The sequence below is a fragment of the Cyanistes caeruleus genome, chromosome 14 (assembly GCF_971803275.1).
Source record: "Cyanistes caeruleus chromosome 14, bCyaCae1.hap1.1, whole genome shotgun sequence".
In the NCBI taxonomy this organism is placed as follows: Eukaryota; Metazoa; Chordata; class Aves; order Passeriformes; family Paridae; genus Cyanistes; species Cyanistes caeruleus.
In genome coordinates this window covers 8,974,114-9,000,373 of record NC_141714.1, presented here as the reverse complement: position 1 = coordinate 9,000,373, position 26,260 = coordinate 8,974,114, and the positions used below count along the sequence as shown (strand labels likewise).

Here is a 26,260-nt window from a genome sequence, read left to right as displayed (position 1 = left end):
AAGTGCTGTGTGGCAGTCAGCCAGTGCATTACATCATCTTGTCTCCCTACCTGGTGGTCCTGGAAAGCCGGGAGTCCCTGGGGGCCCATATGCTCCAGGAACTATGCAGGGCAAGGTGATACCTACAACAAAGAAACACTGAGGTTGCACACAGCCCCTTTCAGAGACAGAAGAGGAATACTGAGTACCCAGATGTTTTTCATGGGATACATCATAAGTGGCTTCAAGTGAATGTATGCACATCAAAGCACTGCTGACATCTCAAATATGTGATGTTAAATAAAAGGCATTCAGAGCCTGGTAATTTTCTGACCTCATCCTTACTACTGACTTGTTGCATGACCACTAAAAGTCAGTCTCTCTTGTCGACTTCTTGTAGCATGAGACCCAGGATTCCACTCAGCAATTTGTCCTCCCTGTGACAGGGTCTCTGTGACTACAACTTTAGGTCCAGGCTCAGAGCTTTCAAAGTCAGTGGCAGATGACAAGTATGATAACTGTTAATACTTGAGCAAGTTTCTAAACTGTGTAAAACTAATATGCTGTAGTGTGAGATTCTAAAATAAATGTGCACTTGCAAGGTGAAATATATCTGTAGAGAGAGAATACTGACAGGTGTTTAAAACAAATTTCCCCCCAGGAGGTTAGGGAAGAGATGTGCATGCATGGAAGTTGGAATAGCAAGGGTTTCTTTTTCTTTCAGCTTTATTCTCAAACTGTTTCTTCTACAGTCTTCCAGACAAAGAAATAACCACATGGCTTAAAAGTTTATTAACAGCAAACAAGACTCAGCAATTGCAGAGCTCTTTGACTGACTCCCACTTCTTAAAAAAATTCTCTGTTTCCACTAGTAATCCCTCTTCAGTGGAATGAAATTTACATGTCATTATCAGAGTTGCCAGGACATTGCATTTGTCTGAACACTCTCCAACACAAAAGAAACATTTCATTTCTGGTTTTCTACAATCGTGCGTGAGCCTGATGCTCAGTGCATTGTAAAATAAGGCATTGATGTCCTTCTCTGAGACATACAGTAGAATAAAGAATAGTATTTTCAAAAACCAGGCATTTAGGGTACACCTGACATAGAAGGGGAAACTTTAACTAATAGTTAAAGTTCACATCACACGATCCTAAGAACATTCTTATGTGAGTTTTCCAAAAATGCTTCTGTACATGAGCATATTCTGTATTTTACATTATTAGTCAGCAGTAGAATGCTTGAACAATGGATATTTCATGTGAGAATAACTGAAATGTAAATAAGACTGTATCCTTGTAATTATGTGAATAGGGTATACTGTAAAAATTATATAATCAAAAATTTACCTTCTCCAGCTACTTAATACTTTACCTTCTTACATTTCACACAGTATTATCTGAGTATCAAGGAAATTAAACAATTAGGAAACCATCATGTCAGGCATTAAAGTGAAATACAGGCCATTCCAACATTTTTCAGTAATCACATAACGCCAGGTAGAAACAGAGTTAGACTTCTAAAAGCAGACAGTTTCACCCGGCTTTATGGCACAAATTCATAAATTGCTTAGGGGTGCCTTTGACCTGGTTACTTCAGTAAGTCTTTCTTAGGTTACATTGTCAGATGTAACCAAAAGTATGTTTTCTATACCATCTGTTAAAAACAGGTGGGACAGTGTTCTTCGTCTCTCCTGTGACTCATCCCTGATAACTTTGGGGGATATCTTCTGTTAATGGGTCATCAAGCCTCACTGCATGACTCATAAAATTACATCATCCCATTGTGAGATGCTCTGCCCAGGAGGGGGAACCAAGCATTCCTACCTGGATATAAAAGTGAGGTTTGAAACACCACAGTAGCCTTATCTACTGGATTCCCACAGAAGAGCTACATAGCTACCACTGGACCTTCAGAGGAAGACCAGACCCTTCTACAGGATCACTGCTTCATAAGAACCACATCTGCCACCCCAAAAGGACTGCAGACATCATTTAATTGGACTGCAACCACCACCCTGACCAACAGGGTGTCAGGCTGCATCCTGACTGTCAGTTTAAACCAGTGTTACTGTGTTATTGCTTTTATCTTAATTTTCTTATTAAATTATAGTTCTGACTTGAGATCTCCCACTGGTTTGCTTTCAAAGTAGTACAAAGTTACAGACTCTTTAGATGACAAGGCCTTTTCATGAAAAGGCCTTTCAATCTGGACAGTATAAAGACTGATTATTTCTTCTACCCACACACATTTCTTTAATATTAGATGAAACTTACAACATCAAAGGATCTTTTAGTGTATGCAAATTATTTCCTAGTATGGGAGGAAAGATGCACTCACAAATTTTTTTACACATCTCTATAGTGCAAGCTGAACAGGCTAATGACTTACTCTCTTTCCCAAGTATTCTGACTATAAATACTCTCCTATACAAAGGACTGTTCATTGTTCCCAAAGCTTTGATGAAGCATTCATAATAAGCTGGCTTCTGATTTGTTCCACAGTATAAATGGAGTTCACATCACAGAGAGAGCATTTTACTTTTACATAGGATGCAATTTAAATTTAACGGATTCTGTAACATAAAGTTTCCTGGACAAATATGCAAGCCCTCACAACTAGGAATTAGTAAAGCTTTTAGCATTTAGCGTGTGACTTGAATTGGAAAAAAGTTTATGCCCCAGGGGACATTAATGCTAGCGTCTCCTTGCCCCATAACAACAAGGCAACATGACACTGGTGTGAGGTAATATTGCCATCCAGCACATCTGGCAACCTCCCAGTGCTGCCCTGGCCTTGCTTTCATCTCCCTCTGGGTCTGAGATTCCTCCGCCAACTCTTCTCACTGTGGCGGTCTTACCACCAAGGGTTTTGAATTCAGAGCATCACTTTATCAGTCCAGAAATCTATGCCACTATATTATGCCTGCAAATACATTACTGGCTCTGCATGATTGACACAGATAGAATTACAAACCTAGAAGCCCAAGTATACACAGCAGGCAAAATACGCTGAAAATCAGCAGTGACAAAGAAAAAATACTGTTTACCTTAAGCTATATTTAAATGCCTGACATGGAATCAGGACATTGGGATCAGCTTTCTGCAGTAATTTTGTAATGAAAACATTTTCCATAAATGTTTAGACATGAATTTCCATGTAACTCAATTTGAGAATGAACATAAAGCATTGTATATGAAGTATTATCAAACCCCTATTAACTTATCACCTTGGTCATTAAGGTGTGCTTTAGGTGCACATAATGACACACCAACTGCACCAAATTATAGTAGCTCAGGAAGCAAACACAGCCCAGAGCTAGTTGTACGAGTCTTAACTGAATGTTCTACCTATCTTGACAACCTCTTATTCATCAACACCTGTCCATTCATACAATGTATTACCATTTCTTCTAAAAAAATCTGGAGCTCTTATTTCAATAATAGTTTTGAAAACTGAATCAGACACTTCAGATATCAGTGAATTACTGTTTTTATTTGGACAATGAATTAGGTGTTTTCAAAAACCTCATTTTATCACTCTTTGTAACCACCTTTGGTGCAAAATGTCTCTCCAACAATAGTCAGGGAGTAGATCCATATAATACTCTTAGTACTTCAGAACTGCTTGAATATTGCTTATTATCTCCTGAACATGACAACTTGAGAAAGCTGTGACTGCTATATGAGGCCTGGAAGTTTCAATTAATTTGAAGAGCAGTCTTTAGCCTAATGCAATCTTCTGGCCACAGGCACAGCAGTAAATTGAATATAATTTGACTTGCAGCTTTACCTTTTTTAAACTAAGAGCAGACCCAACAATACCTACCTGGAGGGCCTGGAAGACCTGCTTGTCCTGGAAACCCATCCATTCCAGTGTCACCTGGTGGTCCACGAACTCCTCTAGGACCTGGGTATCCAACACCAGGAGAACCAGTTTCTCCTTGATGGCCCTTGGAGCCAGGTAATCCTGGCAAACCTTTTTCACCTGGGAAACCTAGTCCACCATCACCCTGTGCATAGCAAAGACAATTACAGCTGAAAATCAAAGGGATGCAGAAAGAATATCCACCACTATAATTTTAAAAAGTGTGTAAGAGTTTGGTTGGTTCTGTTCAGGTGAACCTGAAAAGAAATAGAAACCACTACAAATTATCCATCTTTATTTTAAAATGCAGCAAAACTTGGTGACTATTACAAAGAATATTTTATGTTGCATTTGCCAAAATGCAACTGTTACAGATTCTGAAAGATATTTACTTTGTTTTAAATTAATAAGATTCTGGTGTGATTTTTTTTTTATTTCAAAATTTCATTCATAATTATGCCTATAATGTCTTTTGTCTTTTAAGATTCAACACAGAACAGTATTAGGGTCTACTGAAGTTTATTTTTTGATAGAGGTGTTAGGAATGCCAATTATTAATCCTGACCAAGATGAATTTGTGCTCAGGAACTGTGAGCTTTTTATGTATTTGAAGATTTACCACAGGGCTAATCACAATTAATTTGCCAGGCCTGGCTCTTTTCTCTGCTCCTTATTCTAGTTCTGAAGCACTGCTGCAAATCTGAACTTACTGGAGGGCCTGGTGGGCCTGGCAAGCCTGGAAGTCCATCTCTGCCTGGAGTTCCTGGGATGCCTGAAGGTCCTCTGGGTGCTGTCGCACCACGGTCCCCACGAGTACCTTTGACTGTTGCATAGGATGGATCCCCTTTTTCTCCCTTAAGGCCTGGAAGTCCTTGTTGACCAGCTGAAGCCTACAGACCAATAGATAAAGAAAAGGAACATGCAGTGAAAAGGCTTTGCTTCTTAAAAATGTCATATGAGGACAGGACACAATAAGAAAATCAGAAAGAATCTCCAGGGGGCATTCTAATTCTAATTCTAATTCTAATTCTAATTCTAATTCTAATTCTAATTCTAATTCTAATTCTAATTCTAATTCTAATGTATAGAATTACATTAATTTGGGGGAGGTGGGGGGAAGAGGTTTGTTTGTTTACAGCTGTTTCTACTGTCACTACAGCTCCATGGTGGCAAGCCAAACCTTGGTAATAGTGACAGCAATCCTGAATGCCAACATCCCACGGCATCTGGGAACATTATATCACTCATAATATAATGAGACCCAATAATGAATCTTCTTCCCTATTGCTTGGTGTGCTGTGCTTACTGACACCAATGAAGATAGTCTGAAGACAAAAGACTAGTATTTTTATAGACTGTAATTTTCAAAAGCAAATATTTGCAATAAGTAATGCTCAGCACTTTGGAAAATCCTATTTGTTATCGACTCTGATAAAAAGCAGAGCTCAACTCTCATTAATATATGTAGCATACAGTAGTTAGGAAGCAGACTCCATTTGTGGTACAGTTTTTATAGCAATGATGTGGAAAGTTCTCTCTGTCTGATTTCTTGGATCTTCTCTCCATGCATATGTACAACTGCTTCCCCAGCCAGCCCTCACTTAGGAAGAGCCTTGGGTCTAATCCATGTATGTCTACTTCCAAGAAGTCCTGGGATGAATAGCTTACTGCTTTTCTCTTGACTGAATAATGTGCAGTTCTCAGAATTTAAGAACCATTTGATCTCCCATTTTTATAGATGATAGATGATATCTCTTTCAGTCTCTTTATGCAGATCAGTTTCTAGGCTGCTTTTTAAAAAAATCCAAACAAATAGAAGCATGCATGAAAAAAGTGTTCTGCTTTCATTACATTCCAGACCAGCAATTGCACATTGCCACTCCTGTAAGTCACAACAACCAACAGAAACTCTTCCTGCCTTACCAGAGGGCCTTGCAGTCCTGGTGCTCCCACAGAGCCTGGGTCTCCACCATCACCTTTGGCACCAGGTACACCAGGGCTTCCTGATGGACCTGGTGGACCTGAGATGCCTTTTAGACCGGCTCTTGTAACTCCTCCATCACAAGCACAATCACCTGCCTCTCCTGGAAAATAGTCAATGCTCCAAACTGAGTTTCATTTGGATAAAGATCCTTTTCATTTGCAAAAGCTCCAAAAGCAGTATTTGATTCAATTAAGATAAAGCCATTCTCATATGATTTGATTTTATGCCTCCTCTGCTCAGGTGATGTATGTGCCAAGCAAGTGGAGCTCAGGTTTTCTCAGGTTAATGTCCATGCAATGCCCATCACCAAATAACCATGTGCAGCATGAACCTCAGCACTTCTAGACCTCTTCCCAAAGGTTTAAACTTTCCTAAGCAGAGGGTTTAGGGGAATTTTAGGGAGGTCTTGTGCATTTTTTAAGAGATAGTTATCAGAGAAAACAAATCCATACTTCCCTCACAGTAGGTTACAATGACTTCTGAATTGTTACTGGCCACAGACCCAAACAATCACCAAGCACAGTGATTTGTGTTGTCATGGCTTTTGTTGCTGGTTCTGTCATACACTAAGACCCAAATTCTCACAATTTTTAGCACAGAGGAGAATAAAATTGAGTTTTTCTGTCATTTACAGCCTCTATTGTAAAAATCAGTGAACAAGATTTTATTTTTAAGTCCCATGGCTTTAAAGTATAACTTACTTAGCTAATTTTCTGGGTATGATATGTTTATCAGCTTATTTGCCTGAGCAGAGTAAGAAGAGAAGAAAAAGGATTTTACTGACAGTGCTGAGCACAACACTCTCTAAATTGCAAAGGCTGTTGGCTCCTTCAACCTCTCCTGTGATTTGTCATAAAGACACTTACAACTCATCCCTTAGGATATTAACCACATGTAAATCTCTTTCAGCCTGATGACTGCTGAAAAACTCTCTCAAAACAAGAGTCAATTACCTTTGTAGCCCTTTGGACCCAAAGCTCCTGGCAGACCTCTTTGCCCAGGCTCCCCTGGGGACCCAATACTTCCAGTCAGGATTATCACTGGGAAAAATGAAGGGCCTATATGCAGAAAAAAGGCAAGGAAAAGCCATGAGAAGTCTGATCTCTAGCTCATTACTGACTTACCAAATCAGTGATGCAACTGGAACCAGAGGAAACTACAACTGTGGATGTAACACCAGGAGATGGATCTTGGTTGGTACTACTCACAGGCTGCAGTTCTCTGTCACATTTACTTCTAGCTCCTCAGAAAAGCAGAAGTTTTCACAGTGTAGATGCAACAGAGTTTCATTCCTTTACTCTGCCCTTTACACTTTTTCACAGATTTACCAGCTGTCCAAAGAACTCATCAAACTGTGGACAGGTAGTGTAAAGAAGGGCAAATTACTTTGATTCAGTGGTTTTAGCTCAGGAAAATTCTAAAGGGCAAAAGGATTAAGGGGACTTTCTTTGTCCCTCACTTCAAGACTGCAGGATTGTTGTCTACACCTCTTCATATGCTGAATAGAATGAAACATAAGCTGATGGAAACAGCTGCAGAAAGCAATCAAACATAATCCAAAACTACACTGTCTGAAAACCCTTCCCCTCCATGACAACAGTAAGATGGAGTGCTGACTGGCACTGCCTGATGCTCCATGGAAACAAACTGCAGCCATCAGCTAAACATAGCTACAGGAGCTTTACAGACTCTACAGAAAAGTGAGCCAGATTTAACTAGCAAACAGTTATAAGAGTTATAAGAGAACACTTATTTCTTCTCCACAGAAAACCATTTAATCAGATCATGCTCACTGGCTCCATCATTGGAATGTGCCCTGTTTTGAAGGGTTGGTTCTCAAAAAAACACAGCTTATGGAAGAATGGTAAAACATAGTTTTGTAAACTCAACCCTGCTCCAGTAATACTCAGTTTCTGAGGAAAACAAAACAATGCACAATTAATTTAATCAGGACATCCATGCAAATGAACATGTAAAACCAAAATTCCAACTCCTTAGGTCTGGAAACTATATCTTCAGGCATCCTGTCTGACTCCTGGCACTCAAACTACTTGCTCCAAGACAGATATTTACCCCAGATGTTCATAAGGTCACCTTACCTAGGTGAACAGGAGACTAGCCTAGACCTTCAAAGTTCTGTGCCATAAATTTGTCAACACAACTTTGTGCCTCAGTCTCTCAGGCTACCACACTTAACAATAATTAGGTCTATTGTCTTACTTTATAGGAGTGTACCTACTGATATATATGTTTGTGAGCTACAATCACAATGAGGTGTCAGTCAAACATTTACAATTTACAGATGAATAATCCTTGCTAGCAAAAACCTAAATATATTAATGATTATTTATCCTATTTCGCTCTGAAAACAATATAGAAGTAGATGTAAAAATTCTACATACGTGGTGAACCAGGCAATCCTGGTGCTCCAGGCAGACCTGGTAAACCACCTCTGCCTGGAGGGCCTGGTATTCCAATTGTTGCTCTTCCAGGTTCTCCCACTTCACCCTTCATTCCTGGAATACCTGGAGACCCTCCAGGGCCTATTCCATCTAGACAACAATGACACAATGAACAGCTCTCCAGCAACAAACACACTGAAGTATTTTCAATGTTAAGATAATTACCATTGTAGCCTGAACTGCAATCATGTTAGGACAGAACAACTCATATTTTTACCAAGGAAAAAGTACTAATTGGAAGGACCAACAGGCTCCCATTTAGACACTCCTTTGGTCATTCAAAAAAATTTACAGCACTGCATTTAAGTCCCATTGATGAATCAGACAATTAACTAAGTAAGACTGAAGGGGGTTTATTTTTTGATTTTCTTGGTAGTTCCTAGTCTCTGAATTATTGCAGGCCAGAATTTCCCAGATGACATTCAGGTGAAACAAAAATTTTGAGTGAGATCTTGAATGGGACAAATAGGTTGCATCCCCAGTGGGTTTATCAAGCCAATCTGTTTGCAAATATAAAAAGTAATTAAAAATTTTCAAAAACATTAATTATAATTTAAAAGGAAGGAAAAGTTCTTCCTATCAGCACATTCAAAATGGAAATCAAACCACAGCCGCCTGTGTACACTACCACACCAAATATTCACACGTGTAGACTTACCTGGGCTGTAATAATTGGGTCACTAATTTTGCTCCCATCCAAGTCAACACAATTGGCTTCCCTATGTGTCATCCCTCCCTCCTATTTCTCATATAGCAGCCTGCAAATCAGCCAGCTGAAGGAGCAGGGAGAGGCTTGCACCAGTACCTTCACCATCTCCAGGCCACCACCCAGAAACTTCTCCACAAAACCCACAGCCAACAGCCTGTGAAGAGTGCTGGGAGCAGCTGCTTTACCTCTCTCCAGGCCTGGAAACCCTGGAGCCCCTGGAAGGCCTGGTAAACCAACGATCCCTTCATCTCCAGGAGGACCAGGTGCTCCCATGTTTCCAGGGTCACCCGGGGCACCTATTAGAGAAAGAGGAAAACAAGGAAGAAAATCTCATGAGAATTTCTGCTGAAATAGTGTTCAGTCAATTACGTTTAGAGCACCCTTTACCATGTAGCACCAGAAAGCCGTCTTTCCTTGGTACAGTAAAGACAGATAGAAGTGTGTTTACAGGGCAGACACAGCATTTGTCCATGCTCACACACAGTCCATCTCCCAGGCAAGACATTTCATTCTGCCTTGAAACACATCATTCTGCAATGTGGGGATGAATGGCTTTCTTTAAATTCTGAAGATACAAACAAAGAACTAAATATACATGTAGCCAAACAATAGAGAAATAAAGAAAAAATGACAAGGGATGGATTAGACCCAATACACAATGTGGGAAAGTGGTAAAAAACAGTAAGAAAGAAAGTTGGATGAGAAAAAGTACTTTGGAACGTGAGTTCCAAAACAAAATGGAAATGTGTACCTGAAATGACTACACCTTCCCTGTCAATAATGACAGGAGGACCTGGGGGACCAATGTCACCTAATTCACCCTGTAAAGAAAACAGATTAGTACCATATTCAGATGGGTGATGGAGAGGAAGCTGCTTGTCAGGAAGCAGACTATTATGGCACCAATATCTGCAGCCATTCAACGATTAACCATCATTCTTTGTCTTGCTGAAGAATTCACTTTGTTCTGCTATTCATAATCATCTGCTGTCCTGACTTAATATCATTCCTGTCTGATGAAACTGATGGCTGCTTCAGATAAGATGGCTGCTACTATCCAGCTATCCTCTGAAGGTCTTCAATCACCTCAATAGGAAGCACAGACATGTATACAAAATGTGTATTGGAGACCAGTTGTCAGCACACTGACCAATATCAGGTAGATCATATCTGTTCACTTTGTGGTAAAAGCTGCTATGAGCAATCTCATTTTTAAAAGCTTTCATCACTGCAGCTATCTGTTGCCTTGGAATACTGAATTTCAATAATAGAAGCTAACAGAAAAATGGATTCCTTCATAAAATCATCCAGGCAGAACAAGAAAATTGTGATAAACTGCAGTGTCATTTCTGACACTTTCAAAGAGATCCTCTTTGAAACTGCAAGCACAAAATTTGACTGTCATCAAAATGGCCATCATATTTATCATATAATCACCATGCAGTGAGCCAAAGCAGTGCACGCTTTGTTGCTTCTTCCAGTAATGCCTCTCTGTACAGAAACATCTAATACTACTTCTTCCATGTACTGTGCACAAAAGTTCCTTCAGTACTTGCATTTTACAAGTCTGCAATCTTGGTGGCAGATCAGTGTTTTCACAGCAAACTACTAGCCAATCATCTTCCACTCTGTTTCCAGCCGTCTGACTACCCAAATTGTAAGATACACAGAAAACGTCTGCTATGCATCACCTATATCTAGTAAAACTGAAGACTGAGAACTGAACACATTCTCAGGCTTGTCTAAACTTGTAGATCTGTGATCCAAGACTTCAGATAGCCTTGGCAACTCAACTATATTAACATCAACTTACTTCCACCTAATCTTGCCCTAACGGTCCAATAAATATGGCATTGGTGTAAGGACAAAGGAGACCAGAAAGGCTACACCTACAATTCTAAGTCATGAAGTTCAATGATTAACATTGAAAAATTATGAAAATACCCAAGCATTCACGACTCAGCAACCACTCATTTTTATGCTTAATAATAAAGTGAATGAGGAACAAGGAACAGAATCATACTGAAAATGACAGTGATATAGGGGCAAACAAGTGGTTTGATTGGAGCAATGAGAGTTATTTATTCATGCAAATACCTTAAAAAAACCCATGCTTTAGTGAGAAGTTACCTTCATGCCTTCAGCTCCATCCAGTCCTGGATAGCCTGGAACACCTGGATGGCCCTGCAAAATCCCATAAGGGAACGATGGTACACAGTGAGACAATAAGTGGCATTATTTTTCAGCTGAGAGATCTGCATAGCCTGGACTCAAATCAAAAACCGAATTATTTGTCCTACCAAACATATGAAGAAGAATTAAAGAAAGAGAAAACTGATAGCATCAATTTCTCAGCACTCACAAAATACCAGAGCTCCTTCAGCCCTCCTTGTGCTGTGAAGATGGTGAGAACTAGTGAGCAGGCTGAAGGTGTGCAAATCAGAACACCTAGGAGCTCTCACAGAACTGTAGAAATGCTTGCAAAATGAAGAGTCTAAGCAATACTTTTCCTTGTCCAACACATTTTGCCCCCACTGTTTTCCCCTTCTAAAAAATTATTGTCACCAAAACATTTAAAGTAACACTGGGAGATGAAGGACCTAATGTTTTTGTGGACTTTCTACTTAGCTTAACTATTTCAATAAGGCAGGTATATTTACCCATCAGAGAACTTGAAGCCACAATACAAGGAAGTCGGTAGATCTTAAGCAGTTAGAGGGCTTCTGTAACTCTTAAGTACAGTAAAAAAGAAAAGAAATTTCACCTTTCTCCCTGGAATTCCTTCAGATCCATCCAGTCCCAGAAGACCCTAGAACAGCAAAGTCATTAACGTTTAGAGGCTCCATCTCAGCTTGATCAGGCTTCAAATATCTCAGCATCAAAGAATTAAAAGCTAAAACTTTCAAAAGGAGAAGCTACCACTGCTTGTCTTATCTCTCAATTACTAACAATCACAATGTAAAGAATTTAACAAAATAACTGAAAAAAGCAGACTTATTTAACCATTGTTTTTCTAATTGGCAGTTCAAGTTAAGGAAATCTTGGTGTCTCAACTTACTGGAACTTAGTGGTGTTACTCTGTAATCACAAAACCTATAAATCAAAGTGTGGTCAAGACTTTCTTTCAGACAACTTATTCTGCAGACACATAACAGAATGCCATGGTCTTCCAGTTGCATAAGAGCATATCACTGCAGGGAATGCATCTGCTGATGAAAGGCTCACTTCATGTGTTTGAGAACAGGCATTTAAAGACTTCATGAAGTTACCTACCCTGCCACCTGGTAAGCCAGGCACACCTTTTTCTCCTTTTTCTCCAACACCTCCAAATTCCTGAGGAAAAATGTCAACATTAAATCTCTGTGATTTGTTTGGAATTGAGCAGCACATTGCTAAGTAAAGAGAACACAAACCTATTTTTTATACAAACAGTACAATAGACAAAGGAAACTGACTCTTTCTGCTGGGACTATTTTGTCTCAGAAAGTTTCTATCAACCAGACATGGCAGTATGTTCATGTACAGGCAGTACAGTACTGCTTTATTCCACAAGACTTCTATCCATTTAAATATATATTTCAATAGCAACTGCAAGTGACCATGCTATAGACAGCAAAGACCTGCCAATGCTACTCTGTATTCTATTCTACATTGAGAAATTATTTCAAGTCTCAGTTCTTAACAGCAGCAGCTCAAGGGAATGCTCAGAGCACACTTTTCCCTCCCAAAGCCCAAGAATGACACAAAACTAGCATTTTCACACTCAGCATTTGAAAATGTTTGGTGGTCTTCCCAGTCTGCAAGAAGTATCAAATCCAGAGATAGAAGACCAGGATTTAACTTCAGCAAGAGTAACAGTAGCTAAGCAATTTCCAGGCTTCAATCTTAAAATATCTTGTGGTTGTGGTTAAATTTGCACATACGTTCAGTTTCACCAGCTTCAATGGGTCTTTTGTGATGCATAAAACTAAGCATGGTCATAATGGAACATGTCTGGAATGGTTTAAAACAAACTGTGTTTTATGTACAGGTTTTTCTTGCACTTATTTCTACTAAGAATATCTGTATAAACTGACAATTTATCTTATTAGTCAGAAGTACCCAAAAAAATTTATTCCTTAAACTTACTGAAACAATCTCTGTTTACAAAAAGTTTTAAGAAAGGAAATAGCTCTCTGGAATTCACAGGTAAATTACTTTTCTTAATTCATATAGAGAAGATGCTACAGCATGCTGAGTTGATAAACACTAATATTAAACAGCCCATTTTAACTGATTGTATATGGATAGAAAGACCTGTATGTGCTTTACAGCTTTAAAGTAAAATTAAAAAAAAGTATGTTTAGATATAATAGAAGGGAAAAAACTAGGATTCTTAAAAATGTTTGTGGGACAAGGAACATTGCCATCAAGTGGCCATGTCACGGGTAGAGCTCTGAGCAGGTCTCTGCAAACAGCAGGCTCCAGGTATTGAAATCTGAGCAACTTACTAAGTCTGTAGTAGGACAGCACTATATTCTTTGTCTCTACAGGACAAAAAGCTATCAGATTACACTTACACTTTTCTAAAAGTCTTGTGAACATTTTTATCAGATTTTCAAAGTTCTCTTGTGCCTAGAAGCTCCTGTAGAGGCCTTAGTAATTCAGAGGTTGTTGAACCACCTAATGCCTCTTAGGCATATGTCAAAAACACTCCTCTGTCCTTACCGAGGTACCAGGCAATCCTTGGTCTCCAGGGAATCCTTGAGGACCTGGCTCACCCTAGCAAGGGCAAAGAGACAAACACAATAAATCATTGAGCCTATGAAAGCAAGACCTTCCTCTATCCACCCTCCATGCTCCTGACACCTGAAGTATAGCTTTGTAATTTGTCAGTGAATGCACTGGGTCTGTGTCACCATGTGTCGGATCAGGGGCTTTCAACACAGTGCTGGTGCATCCTCTGGCCACTTCCCACAGCTTCAAATGCCACTGCCTGGGAACTGCTGCTCTATTGTCCACAACTGTTACAAGTCAAACTAGAGGCATTTCATATCGTTATCTAGGGAACTGCAACATGCAGAGTGCTGCATGAAAGCAGCAAAATAACATGTCATGTGTCTAGAGAATCTTTAACTCAAGGACCACACAGCTCTTACATCTCAGTAATAACAATGCAAAGGTGAAAAAATCTGATTATTTCAGAGTAGCGTGCACTAAGGCAAAAGAGATGGACCTTCCATTTATTTTTCTAAATTGTTTTTTTTGCTTCAGCTGACACAGTTTCACAGGTCTAACAAAAACAAACTACAGTTCACTTATTTTTAGGATTAATGACAAAAGCCTTTAAATAGCTTCCAGATTTCTTCTTCTGAGAGGTGTGTATTCTCTAGTGGTCCACAATGCTCTGAGCTATGAATATTGTTGTTCAATAACCATTTGATAGATTAAACTAGTACAGAAAATTATTTTGATTTGGAAATAAAATAGCTCTCACTATTCAGTAATTTTGTTCTTTCTTGAGTGAAGGAGCATGGAGAGGGAGAGGGTTTGTACACTGAATTTACAGACCTTTTCTCCTTGCTTCCCCTTTGGAAATCCCATGAATTCCAGTATTCCAGTAGATGGTGGGGGACCTGGAGGCCCAGGCATCCCCACATCGCCCTGTAGACAAAAGAGGAAGATATTAACATAGCAGACCATGTTTGATTTTCTATGGAAATAGCCTACAAATCAGAAGAATAAAACACTTAATTTATATCTCAGGTATATAAATCTGTGTGCCTGAATGCTAGCATGGGACTTTGGTCATGGGAATCAAAAGATCAGATGGAGAATCAGGATGAACAAAATGCATCTGTTTCCAAAGCCTTGTGGATATAAAACATGGTACACAAAAAAAAAATAGGCTCAGCTATTGAACTCACAGGAAAACATTTCAGAAAAACTTTGCGGAGAAATACGAAAGGAAAGGAGAGAAGGAACAATCAGAATTGTGGAAGGCGGAGAACCATTTTTAACATCAGTAGAATTAAGTCCCAGATTGAGAACTTGAAGAAGCCCTATTTTGCCTGTGTAAATTCTGTGCAGATACAGACTGCAAGACACCCATTTAGGATAGTGAGACTATAAATTACACACCAGTTGACCCAAAGAATGTAATGAAAGCCAGGAAGAATGAAGTCATTGGAATAACTCAATACAAGAGGTCATGGTCCAAAGAAACTGAAAAGTGGAGATTCAAAAGGTCTAAGAACCTCAGGTCTCGATAACCATGAAAATACTGCACTGACTTGAGATTTCCCTTTCTTTCTCTTCACCCAGAAAAGGCTCCTATCCTTTTTAGTGTATGAACAAAAAAGGAAGCAGCAAGAATCTTTTGTATTTTAACTGCCAGTCAGTCCAAGAAAAGAAAAGAAAAAGGAACGGAAGAAAATGCTAGAATCCAGCCACTTTCTAGAGGATCAAGCAAGCTATGATGGAACTCTGGAGTATTATTTCATGTTCTTTCTATAATAAAACACATTTCACTTACCTTTTCTCCTTTCTCTCCTTGAAAGCCTAATCCCATGTTACCCTAGGAGAGAAAAATACCATGGATGAATGAATAACAAAACAACAGCAACAACACCATCTCTATCATCTAAGCCTACAGCACTGTTAACCCCCCAAAAATTAGGTGTAAAAAGAAAACAGGAAAGGTAAGTACTTACTTTTGGACCTGGTGGCCCAGGGGGACCCACTGGACCCTACATGTAAACAAGATCAAGATTTTATTCCTTTTGACTTAATTAGGATGCAAACAATTGGAGCAATGCTGGGATCTGCAGTGGTACCTGAACTTTCCTTCCTCCAAAGCAAAAGCAAGACACATGCTATCAAGTCTTCACATCTCTAATAGCACAGCTCTTTGGCAATGTTGTAAGTTAAGAGGAAACTACAACTTAAACCCAACAAAAATGTAGTTTGGTTTTACCTTTGCCCAGTAGAAATTCTCTTGTAGGATCTTGAAAAAGCAACTCTAACATAAGTCATGACAACAAAAGCTCCAAACATCAGAGATCAGCCTATTCCCCCAAGCCCTGAGATGCAGAAGTGGTCAGAACAGTGTAACGAGGTGTTTGCAGAGAGCACTGCTGAAGCCCTCGGTCACGTTTGCTGCTCTGGATGCTATAGAGAGGAGCCTTTGCTCTTGTGATCAGATGTAACTACCCAAGACTGAGCATACATCCTATGCTAGAAGTCAGCTGTGTTCAGTCTTTTTAAACGCACAGACACTTTTGCTCATTGTCATGACACAAGCATGTCAAGGGAAGGAAGGGAAAAGGAAGGGAAAACTGCCAATAGTTTGAACTGTTCTGTGAACAAGTGCAACAGCTGAGGTGTCTTACCTGCAAACCTTGTAATCCTATAGGTCCTGCAGGACCTATTGGACCTGGAAAACCTTTCGGGCCCTATAGAAAGAACAGAGGACAAATAGAGAGTGTGTAGCATTTACCCCATCAAACTCCACCCAAAGTGAGTCTCAGAAAACATTAATTAATATCCCCTGGTTAAGTAAGCCAATTTAAATATTAAAGTAATTTCATAAGATTAGGTGTACTTTGAAAATCAAAGTTAGAGAGTTCAATGGTAGATGGGAGTTTGATTTGAAAATGAATATTTAGGAAAAAATCTGACTTCCTCTACCATAATCATCCACTCATACCCTTACAGATCTAGAACTGCTTACACTACTGGTATCACACACATAAATACACTTCCCACTAATTTGAAAAGGCTCGTTGAGAACAAATACCTGAAAATGTACCTACTTAATATTGTTTAAAATCATTATGTCCCATATTAAATAACTTACAGGTACTCCATCCAATCCAGGAAGACCATTTTCACCCTGAAAATCATAAATACATATATTTTTAAAAAAATTACACAATATTATTTCAACAAACTATAAGGTACATCAAGATTTGTATAAATAGAAGTATTTCCTGTTAGTTAATATTAGATCGAGAGTAAATGGAAAAATATCTTGAAATCTGTGGTTCCAAATTTGAATTGGGTAATGGAGACCTGCAGAGAAATTAGAACCATTTGTTTAATGCCTAACAAGAGAAAATAAAGTGGCATTAAAAATATTAATTACAAAACCACTGAAAATACTCTATGAAAACTCTTACGATTTGAATGCTATAAAATACACAAAAGCATATCATCATATCATATGAAATTATCTTTATTTCCCATAAACACAGATAAACTAATAAACACCTTTAACTTTTACAAACTTATGAGTGTATATAATGTGGATAGAATTTTAGAAGAGTTACTAATTTTGACCAGCAAAGTCAGTGTGAGAGGCCTTGTATCACAGAGTGAATTTTTTTAATATTTTCAATAGTTAATGAAGCATGTATGTAAACTGAGAATGTGACTGATAAATTTCTAGTACCTTCCAGTACAAGAAAACAATGAGATGCAGCTGGATTCTCACAGTAGAAGCTGTAATATGCACTGAACAGTAACAGGATGAGCAATGTCCCAGTATCCCAGTATGGGAGGAACAAGATCTCTTCAGAGACCAAGCAATTCCAGGTTCTGAGAGTACTCTGTGCTGTCATTAATGAAGCTATTACAAGGCCTTTTCCACAGCTTTGCACTCAGACACCCAGAACTGACACCATAAGCAACTGAACTTGCAGTATCAGCCCTGAAACCTGTGGGACATCAAAGAGTTTCTTGTATTACATTTTCTCCTGTGTGATGACAGGTCTTACCTTCATTCCTTTGAGACTGCCTTGAGCAAAAACAGGTTCTCCTTTAAGGCCTTTCGGGCCAGGACGACCCTGATTTTAAAAAAAAAGTAAAAAATAAATTTATTGAAAAAAATACTGCTTTAGTTTTGAAAGAATCTCTAATTAGCGTAATGAACAAGGCAAACTCCTGGCTCCAGTTAACCATGAAAGTGCCACTGCTGCTTTGTTAGAAAAGCTGTGCTATTATGAGAACTAAAGATTTCCTGCAGCTTCAGAAAAACAAGGTTCTGCAAACGTTCTGCAAACATTTTCTCTGGTATTTTCCTGTTTATATTAGATTTCCCTTTCATTTTAGGTCTTTGACAACCTTAGATTCTATTTGAACCTGTTTGACATGGTATTAACTCCCCTGTTCATAAACACATCAATGCCATTTAGAGGGACTTTGGCAGGCTTAAGGGATGGGCCCATGTAAAATTACTAAGTGCAAGACCCTGCAACTGAGTTAGAGCAATCCCAACCACAGACTCAGGCTGGGCAATGACTGGATTGAAAGCAGCCCTGGAGAAGGACTTGGGGGTATTTGTGGATAAAAAACTGTTGGTGTGAGTTTGCAGTCCAGATAGCCACCCATATCCTGGGCTGCATCCAAAGGATCAATGGCAACAAGTGAGGGAAGGGATTTTATTCTCAGAGTGCATAAAAAAATTGAACTCTGACAATTCTAATAAACTTAGGGTTATTTAGGTTTTTCCTAAGTACTTGGCAGTTACTTCTCCAACAATGTCACAAAAGCCAATCCTGATTTAGTAACTACAGAACACTACATTTGAGTTGGGACATACAGACAGTCCAGGTAGGCCAGGAAACCCATCTGGTCCAGAAATGCCACGACTCCCAGTGGTACCATTGCAGCCATCGAGGCCAGGCAAGCCTCTAGGTCCAGACTGCCCAGGGTGACCCTGTGTAAAGGGAAGAGAAAGAATGACCAACAGGATCCATTATTTTGTTGTCCCCTGAAAACTGATATCTTCTTTCCAAATGGCAACACAAACCAAAAGCATTGCACAACTCCCAACCAAGTTCAGTGTATGAGAGTGCAACAGAACAAGCTTCTTCAGCCAGCTTTACCCTCCCTAAAGGTTAAATCTTAGAACATTGGCTGCATTCATCTGATTACTTTTTTCTCCAAGGGATAGCTTTCTGAAGTACATAACTTGTGCATGAGTAGGTCCCAAAAGGCCAGTACTCATCCCACACTAATGTGAACCATATGAAATGTAACTGTGTCAAACAGCATGCAAGGGTACACCTGACACCAGGAATGGAAACTGCTCATGTGAAAGCAAGGGCAGAGGCAGACTCAAAAATATTAAGCATTTATAATTCTAATCTTCTTGGAGTGACTTCTCTTCCTCTCCATTCTGGATTCTTTCTTTTAATAGATCAAAAGATGTTAAAGCTCCAGTATCAGGCTGCTGATACTAAATGCAAAAATTGTGATAAATGCAAAAAGCAAGCAGGGAACAGAGCCTGTGTGAAACTAAGTCACACAGGCTTCTCACTCTGGCCTGAGAAAGCGTAAGAAAGAATCCAAACAGTCCTTGGTAAAGGACAACAATCTGCAGGTGTTGTTTAGTCAAGGGGTGATGTTCCACTTATGGTGAGGTGTTGCTTTAATGACCAGTGAGAGTTTTACCTCTCAGACCTTCTCAAACATGTGTATAAAAGAAGATTAAGAATAATAAGCTTGGCTCTCTTGGACAACGTAGCTAAGAGAGTCAGTGTCATACTTCTCGCCATTCCTAATATAGTGCAACATCAGGCAATTCAAGTAGAACAGCTTTGATTTGTTATATTAAACATAAAACCTTAGGCAAAGCAACTGGGAGAAAGATGCAATTAAACTAACAACATTTAATAAAAAAGTATTTGCAATGGCCAATTATTAATCAAGCAGAGCAAAATACAACTGCACCTAATTCTGATTTCACATGTCTTTTGCCCTGGTATAGGTCTACTAATTTGACTTGAGTTTACTCAGCATGGTACTAGTGCAAAGGAGATCAAAGCTTGGGACTTCAGGTATTTTTTCTTCAGTGCCATATGAATATCTGAGGGCAGAAGGCAGAAAGGCAGAACTGTCAGTCACAATGCCCAAGTGTCAGGCAGCTCCTTATTCTATACTGCTTTTCCTATAAATGAATCCTGTGTCACTCAAAAACATTGTTTCAAAACAAGAAGAAAAATAAAACTTAGGGAGATAGGATCAGTAACTTGACAGTTCTCTCCCCACTCTGTACATGGTGATCTTGACTCATCCCAGAAGTACTTTTGCTTGATCCCAAAGATTTGTCCTTAAGATAGAGCACTAAGCAAGTTATGACTCACATCAGGAAAGCTTAAAAAAAAAAAGATAAAATGGTGATAAAGCAGAACATTAACAATCCTTCATGCCTGACACTTAAAATAAAACACATTTGCAACACTACAAGTCTTCCCAGTCCAAGCCAATAGCATTTACTCTGAAGAAATTCAATGAGAACTCTGCAGTTATGTAAAGCCTTATATCTAAGGATCTTTAAATATTTTGAAAAAATGTGGAAATGCTATAATCTTAATTTTATAGATGGGAATCTTGGGACACACAGCAGCAGAGTGATTTTCTCAAGGATACAGACTAACTTAGGCCATAATTATATAAGCTCAAGATGATCACCGGTCTCAGCTGCTGTCGGGACAGCTATTCCATATTGCTGCTTACTCACATGTCCTTCCTCCCTGTGCTGGCAGAGTAGGAAACAAACACAGCAGAGAAATAATTGTTCTGTTTCTTAATGGGGTTAATTTTCAGTCAGATGAAGTCCTTGGTCCACTCATTTGGAAACTGCATTGAGATTTGTGCCAACAAAATTGGGAGAGACCTTATCTGCTTTCTGTCAACCAACAAGGTGCAAACTGAATCAATGTTAAGTGTGTCTCAACTACATGATTAAGGCAGCTCATCCAGACAAATATAAATTTGAGATTTAACAAGGAATGGAATGAAATCATCCTAAAGCATTACCATCAGACACCACGGCATTAATAATACCAGTTGCTCTGTTTGTCAAAATAACCACACGTGGTGTGCAAGCAGGAACTTGCCAGGCACTGGTAAATCAACTGGAGAAGGCTGAAGCAGCAATTTACTGCCACTTACATTTTTCTCTTAGAAATTACCTAACTAATTTGATCCATGCAGGATGTCATACCAAAGAGCATCAAGTCTCTGATGGGACAGGCAGTGACTGCAGAGTCAGAGGCCAGACTTGTCAGTGTCTACCAGATCTTTCACTTTGTTTACAGCATCAACAAAACCAAGTAGCTATGTGGGACAAGTGTGCATGTATCTGGTTACAGTACAAGGTGACCAAGCATTAGTGAAGCTGAAAGGGCCAACATCTGCCCCTCAGAGTGAGACAACAGGGAGCTAAGCCGCTCCAGCTCTCATGCTGGCCAAGAGCCAGCCCATGGAGGCAGCTGCCAGGTGAGCCATGTCATGGGAAACGCTTTGAGTGAGATCTCCTAACTCTCAGACCAAAACTGTCTGTAAGAGGCCCAAAGAACTTTGGTATCCTCTTAAAATGTGAGTAGGGCTCACAGAGAGAGGACGTAAAATATGCTAATCACAGTCATTTCTTACGTATGCTAAATAAACCTGTGCCCTTATCACTTAATCCCATGGCATCAATGTCTGCAGTTTTGTGCCAAAGCATGACACAGACTGACACATAAGCATGCACATACACATTCTGTGTCTTACTTTAGGAAAACAATCCACAGGATTTCCTGCTTTAAATCCAATCTGCAAGATTTTACAATATTTTATTTTAAGACCCTTATCTGAGGAGATACTGAACGCCCACAACTGACTTCCTTGACAGTTGCTAAGTCCTGCCTTAAAAGAACCTTTTTCCCAGGGGTTTAAAATACTGATTTAAATTGCCGTTTTGACCTGAAAAAGTGGTGGTTAATAATTTCATTGCTCTCAGCTCCTCTAATTCCTGTTTTGGCAGATGTACCAATTGAACACAAGCACCTCAATTGACTAAGGCAGAAGACTTTCACAGACTTTACTTATACATTTCAGGGTGATTAGTTTACAGATCTGAATTAAAACACAGGCTGGAGAGATGCTTGTGCTCTCTGTACTCACAAAAGGAAGCATTTGTTGTGAGACAGATAAGGAAACTGGTTATCTGGGCCCTCCTTTATCAGACTTGCTTATACACTGCCACTGTGATCCCAAGGGACCTCCTTTCAAAATCAAACAGCAAAAAGGCAATCCCAACAGGAGAGATTGACGAATAATTAAAAACAGAGAAACAAATCAATTAAGGATTAATACAAAACTAAATGAATAAACAGTTTCATGGATTGCTAAGGTAAGTGGCCTTTCTACAGCCATCGCCAAGTGCTTGCATTTACTCTAGGAAGGTCATAAAACTGCCCCTTCATATAGCTCTGGCTTTCATTGCACAGACAAGGTCTCACTTATAAAAATATTTCCTTCTAGAACTCCTTGGACAGTTCATGAAAAGCTATGTACATCTCCCAGCTTCAGTTCCACCCTTTGCCAGAGGTGTCCTTGAATCTTGTCCTATAGGAAAAAATAATCTTCCCAAGTAGGGCTAAGGATTTGAGGGCTTCTCCTATAGCATGACATGAAAGTCTAGCAATAAACACATGTAGATGCTGTATTTACTAAATTAAAGGGATTAGTCAGGCCAGCTGCAACAACATGATTTACTTGCCACCAGCACCCCACCAAGCAAACTCTGTGGAATACCACTTCTCTTAAGGTCAGCAGTGGGACACCCCTCTGAATAACAGCCTTGCCCATGGCCACGACTAAACTACACCTGCCCATACTAACATGCCTGCATACTACAAAGAATCTCTCTTCATATTTGTATGTGCAGAGATAGCAATATATTTTTACTTCTCCCATCTTTTTCACACAAATGTGCTCTCTCCTTTGTTCTGCATTTCACACATCCATACAAAGTGCCTATATTTGTATACACTTCACAAAGAATCTAAGTTACTCCCTTACCCTGAAAATAATGGCAAAACCAAAAATATTTACTCAAGCAATGCCAGTTGCTATTTTCACCCTATAATGGAAGCATTTATCTCAGTGGTTATAATGTAAACAGTAAGAACAAGTTTTTCTTTCCTCTTTTCTGCCCTGCAGTTGTGGCACAGAGGACACACAGTGCTGAGCACTTTGCTATTCATGACCAGCAAAATCCACCTCTCTGCCATTCACCCATCTGCAAAATGTTGCAAAGCAGAGTAGATCTGCATATGCTGGAGGCTTCGAATCCTCTCATCTGCCTCCCCTACTCTCTCCTTGGAATGCCTGATGTTGCCAACTACCTGGCAATGGCTGTTGCTCTATCTCTACCTCCCCTCATTGCTGGGAATCCCCTTTCTCCAGAGCTTTATCTGAAAAAATACCCTGAGAACAGCATGTTCTCACAGTGTGCTCAATTAAATTAAGTACCATAGGAACAGCTTGTTCTCTTCAGACCTAGACAGCTGGCTGATGGTAAAAGAAAAAAAAAAAATATAGCAGCAAGGGAGTAGAGCAGAAAAAACAGACAAGGGTGAGCAGAGGGGGACCAAAGACAAGGGCCAGGAAGGAACTGGAATCAAACAAGTTCATTTACAAAGCAAACTGTGCATTTTCAGCCAATCTATCACTACAATTCAGTTTTTGATAGCAAGTAAGAAAACACAGCTCAATTGTTGGAGCTCCTGGCCATCTGAGAAACCAGGGAAGATGAGAAAGATTATAAGCATAGTCTGAAGGCACGATGACACACAGGATGGAAAAATGTCATCAAGAAAATAAAAATATTCTAATATCAGAAGGAGGAAGCAGGATAAACCAAATAGTGTAGAAAGACCAAGGAAGTTTTTGGGGCAATTTTAAAGCTGATCCAGTTAAAGTTCCCCTGAGATACAGCAAGATACTTTTGCAAAAATCACTGGTGAAACCAAAGCAAAAGAAAGCTGACCAAAACACTCTAGGCACATAATTTTTTTAAACTGTCTCTAGAATGTAAAATTCTAAAGAATGAAAGAAACAAAAAGTTTCTCATGGTCAGTGAAAGTGTCTACCTGCCTGTCACCTGATCTAAACCTAGAAGAGAATCAAGAGTTATTTGGAGGGCCTCAGCTCTCATCGCTGTTTTCATTCATGTCATAACAAAAGATTGAGGGAGACCTGGAAACAGCTATCACATGCAAGAAGGCTACTGCAAAGTAAAAGTGGAACAATCTTCTCTCTGTGTCCCTGATCAGTAACATGAGAACTAAGACTAAAAAAAACTTTTAAAAAAGACTTTTTAACATGCAGAAAGAAAGATTGAAGTTAGGCATTAGAAAAGCTTTTCTAATAGAGAAATTAGTCTCCATCATCACAAGGTTTTAAGAATTTGTTAGGAAACACATGTTAAAAATGGCCTGAATCGCAGCTGATCATGCCTGTTTGACTCCCTGAGGTCCCTTTAAATTCTACAAGTCTATGATTTTACAATACAGTGTTTTTTAGGCAGTGCTGAGGGAACATGGTGCTGAAAAAAAAGCTAATCGTGCAAACAATCCCCATGTAACTCAGGCTCACTTTCTGATATGTCTCAACTTCCTATTATCCTATATGTATCAACTTCCTACCGTCTTACAAAACAGCATCGAATTACCAGGTAGATTAACAAACAGCCATTTTCCTCCAGATAGAAGCAAGAAATTGCAAGGTAGACTACGCATGTGCTAGGACAATCTAATCATGTTCAGGTGCTTTTAGTTGTGGTTACTATTCTGGTGATTTATATTTACATACGCAAACTTACTGGGATCCCATTGATGCCCTGAAATCCTGGAACTCCCATTGGACCCTGAAGAAAAAGAGTACACATTATATTTCTCTTCATCAGTCTATATTTCAGTTACCTGTGAGATATTTTTCACTCCAGCACTTTCAGTCTTGGACTTCTGCTTTCAAAACCTAAAGGAGCAAACTATCTCATGCAGATTCTCTCTGACCACAGGGGTCAGTGAATAGAGGAACTGAGCATCTGAGCTTGACTGGATACCAAATGAGTGTTTCAGGAATGTTTTAATCAGGCAATTTAAGGCAAAAATATAAACTCCTGCTGCATATCTGGGGAAAACAAGATGCCAGGAAAATAAACAATCTGCTATAAACTTAACCCATGTCTTTCCATGAGTTTCAACAAAACTTACATATTTTTCTGTCTATACTTGGATAGGATACCCAGAGATATGGAGACAGCTGCATTAACTTCAGATTGCCAAAGCTGCAAGTAATTACCACACCTTGTTGCTCTGCTCTGAATAGTAGCAAAACAGACTGTGTAAGCAGAATACCCAGCCTAAATTGTTCTTGCTTTGGAAAACTAAAATATATCTCTCCCACAAGGGATGAAGAGAGAGAGAATCTTATGGCATGTTGGTATTGCATATGTATCATTTCAGGGGATAGAAGCTGTTCTGGAGTAAATGGATTTTTTTCAGTGCAAAGGAATTATTTCCAATCTTGCACATTGCATTCATTGACACCTACACCTTATGGGCTACTCCATTTATTATGACATAGTTTATTGTATTATTTTTGTTAGAAATAACTTTGCACCTGTAAAACTGAACTGCAGATTTTGTTTAGTACCATTCTTTTTGTTTTTCTAGACACCAACTCAGGATCTTCTACACAAGAACTAGCCCCATGTCTTCCTGAACAGAGTGTGAATAATAGCCATTTACTGCTGGGCATATGAAGTGCAATATTGCAATAGCAATACTCATTTGCCTGTAGTTCACCTACCAGGATGGCTACACTGTTCAGCAGCTTGAGCATCTGTATTCTCATTCAAAAATAAATGCAGACAGCTCTCTAAAGATATGGCTGAAATTGTATTTTTATCCCTGGACATATAGCCCAAGATTATCTTTATTCACTCAAAAATATATACAAGGCCATATAACTATTGCAAGGACAGAAAAGTCACTGTTGAGCCTACCTTGTCACCTTTCTGTCCAGCTGGTCCAGGAGGGCCCACTGCTCCTCTCTCACCTTTTGCTCCAGGCAAACCTTCTGGGCCAGTAAATCCCGGTGGTCCTATTGGCCCCTGAAGCCCAATCAGTCCTGGTCGACCCTAATAGACATTAAAAAACAAGTCAATGCATCGTGTCCACAAACTCCTTTGTAATTACTCTTTCCAACTCAATTTTTAATGCAATTTGATGCATCTCTGGGTAGTTAGGACATCCTAAAGTTTTACCTGTTCATTCTCAGACAGACTATTCAAAACTGCATGACGGACTTGAGATGGGGCCACACCAGCACAGAGTAGAGAAGGACAACCACCTCCCTCAACTGACTGGTGATGATATGCTGAATCATTAAGGTTGGAAAATTCCTCCAAGATCAAGTCCAGCCTTCTACTGAATCCT

At 39.4% G+C, this 26,260-nt stretch overlaps 1 protein-coding gene across 1 annotated transcript in view; it reads right to left on the bottom strand.

Annotated features, from left to right (window-relative positions):
• COL4A6 (collagen type IV alpha 6 chain) overlaps positions 1-26,260 on the bottom strand; it is a 119,475-nt gene that overhangs the window by 19,545 nt on the left and 73,670 nt on the right. Inside the window, exons 5-25 of the mRNA XM_086850634.1 lie at positions 25,828-25,962; positions 24,640-24,684; positions 18,583-18,699; positions 17,759-17,827; positions 16,840-16,875; positions 16,373-16,435; positions 15,695-15,730; positions 15,517-15,558; positions 14,553-14,645; positions 13,710-13,763; positions 12,276-12,335; positions 11,767-11,811; positions 11,133-11,186; positions 9,754-9,823; positions 9,188-9,298; positions 8,234-8,383; positions 6,785-6,889; positions 5,771-5,931; positions 4,558-4,737; positions 3,809-3,992; positions 51-122 (exon numbers count right to left, since the gene is read on the bottom strand). Coding sequence (XP_086706760.1) covers positions 51-122; positions 3,809-3,992; positions 4,558-4,737; positions 5,771-5,931; positions 6,785-6,889; positions 8,234-8,383; positions 9,188-9,298; positions 9,754-9,823; positions 11,133-11,186; positions 11,767-11,811; positions 12,276-12,335; positions 13,710-13,763; positions 14,553-14,645; positions 15,517-15,558; positions 15,695-15,730; positions 16,373-16,435; positions 16,840-16,875; positions 17,759-17,827; positions 18,583-18,699; positions 24,640-24,684; positions 25,828-25,962 — 1,882 coding nt within the window. The remainder of the gene's footprint in view (positions 1-50; positions 123-3,808; positions 3,993-4,557; positions 4,738-5,770; positions 5,932-6,784; positions 6,890-8,233; positions 8,384-9,187; positions 9,299-9,753; positions 9,824-11,132; positions 11,187-11,766; positions 11,812-12,275; positions 12,336-13,709; positions 13,764-14,552; positions 14,646-15,516; positions 15,559-15,694; positions 15,731-16,372; positions 16,436-16,839; positions 16,876-17,758; positions 17,828-18,582; positions 18,700-24,639; positions 24,685-25,827; positions 25,963-26,260) is intronic.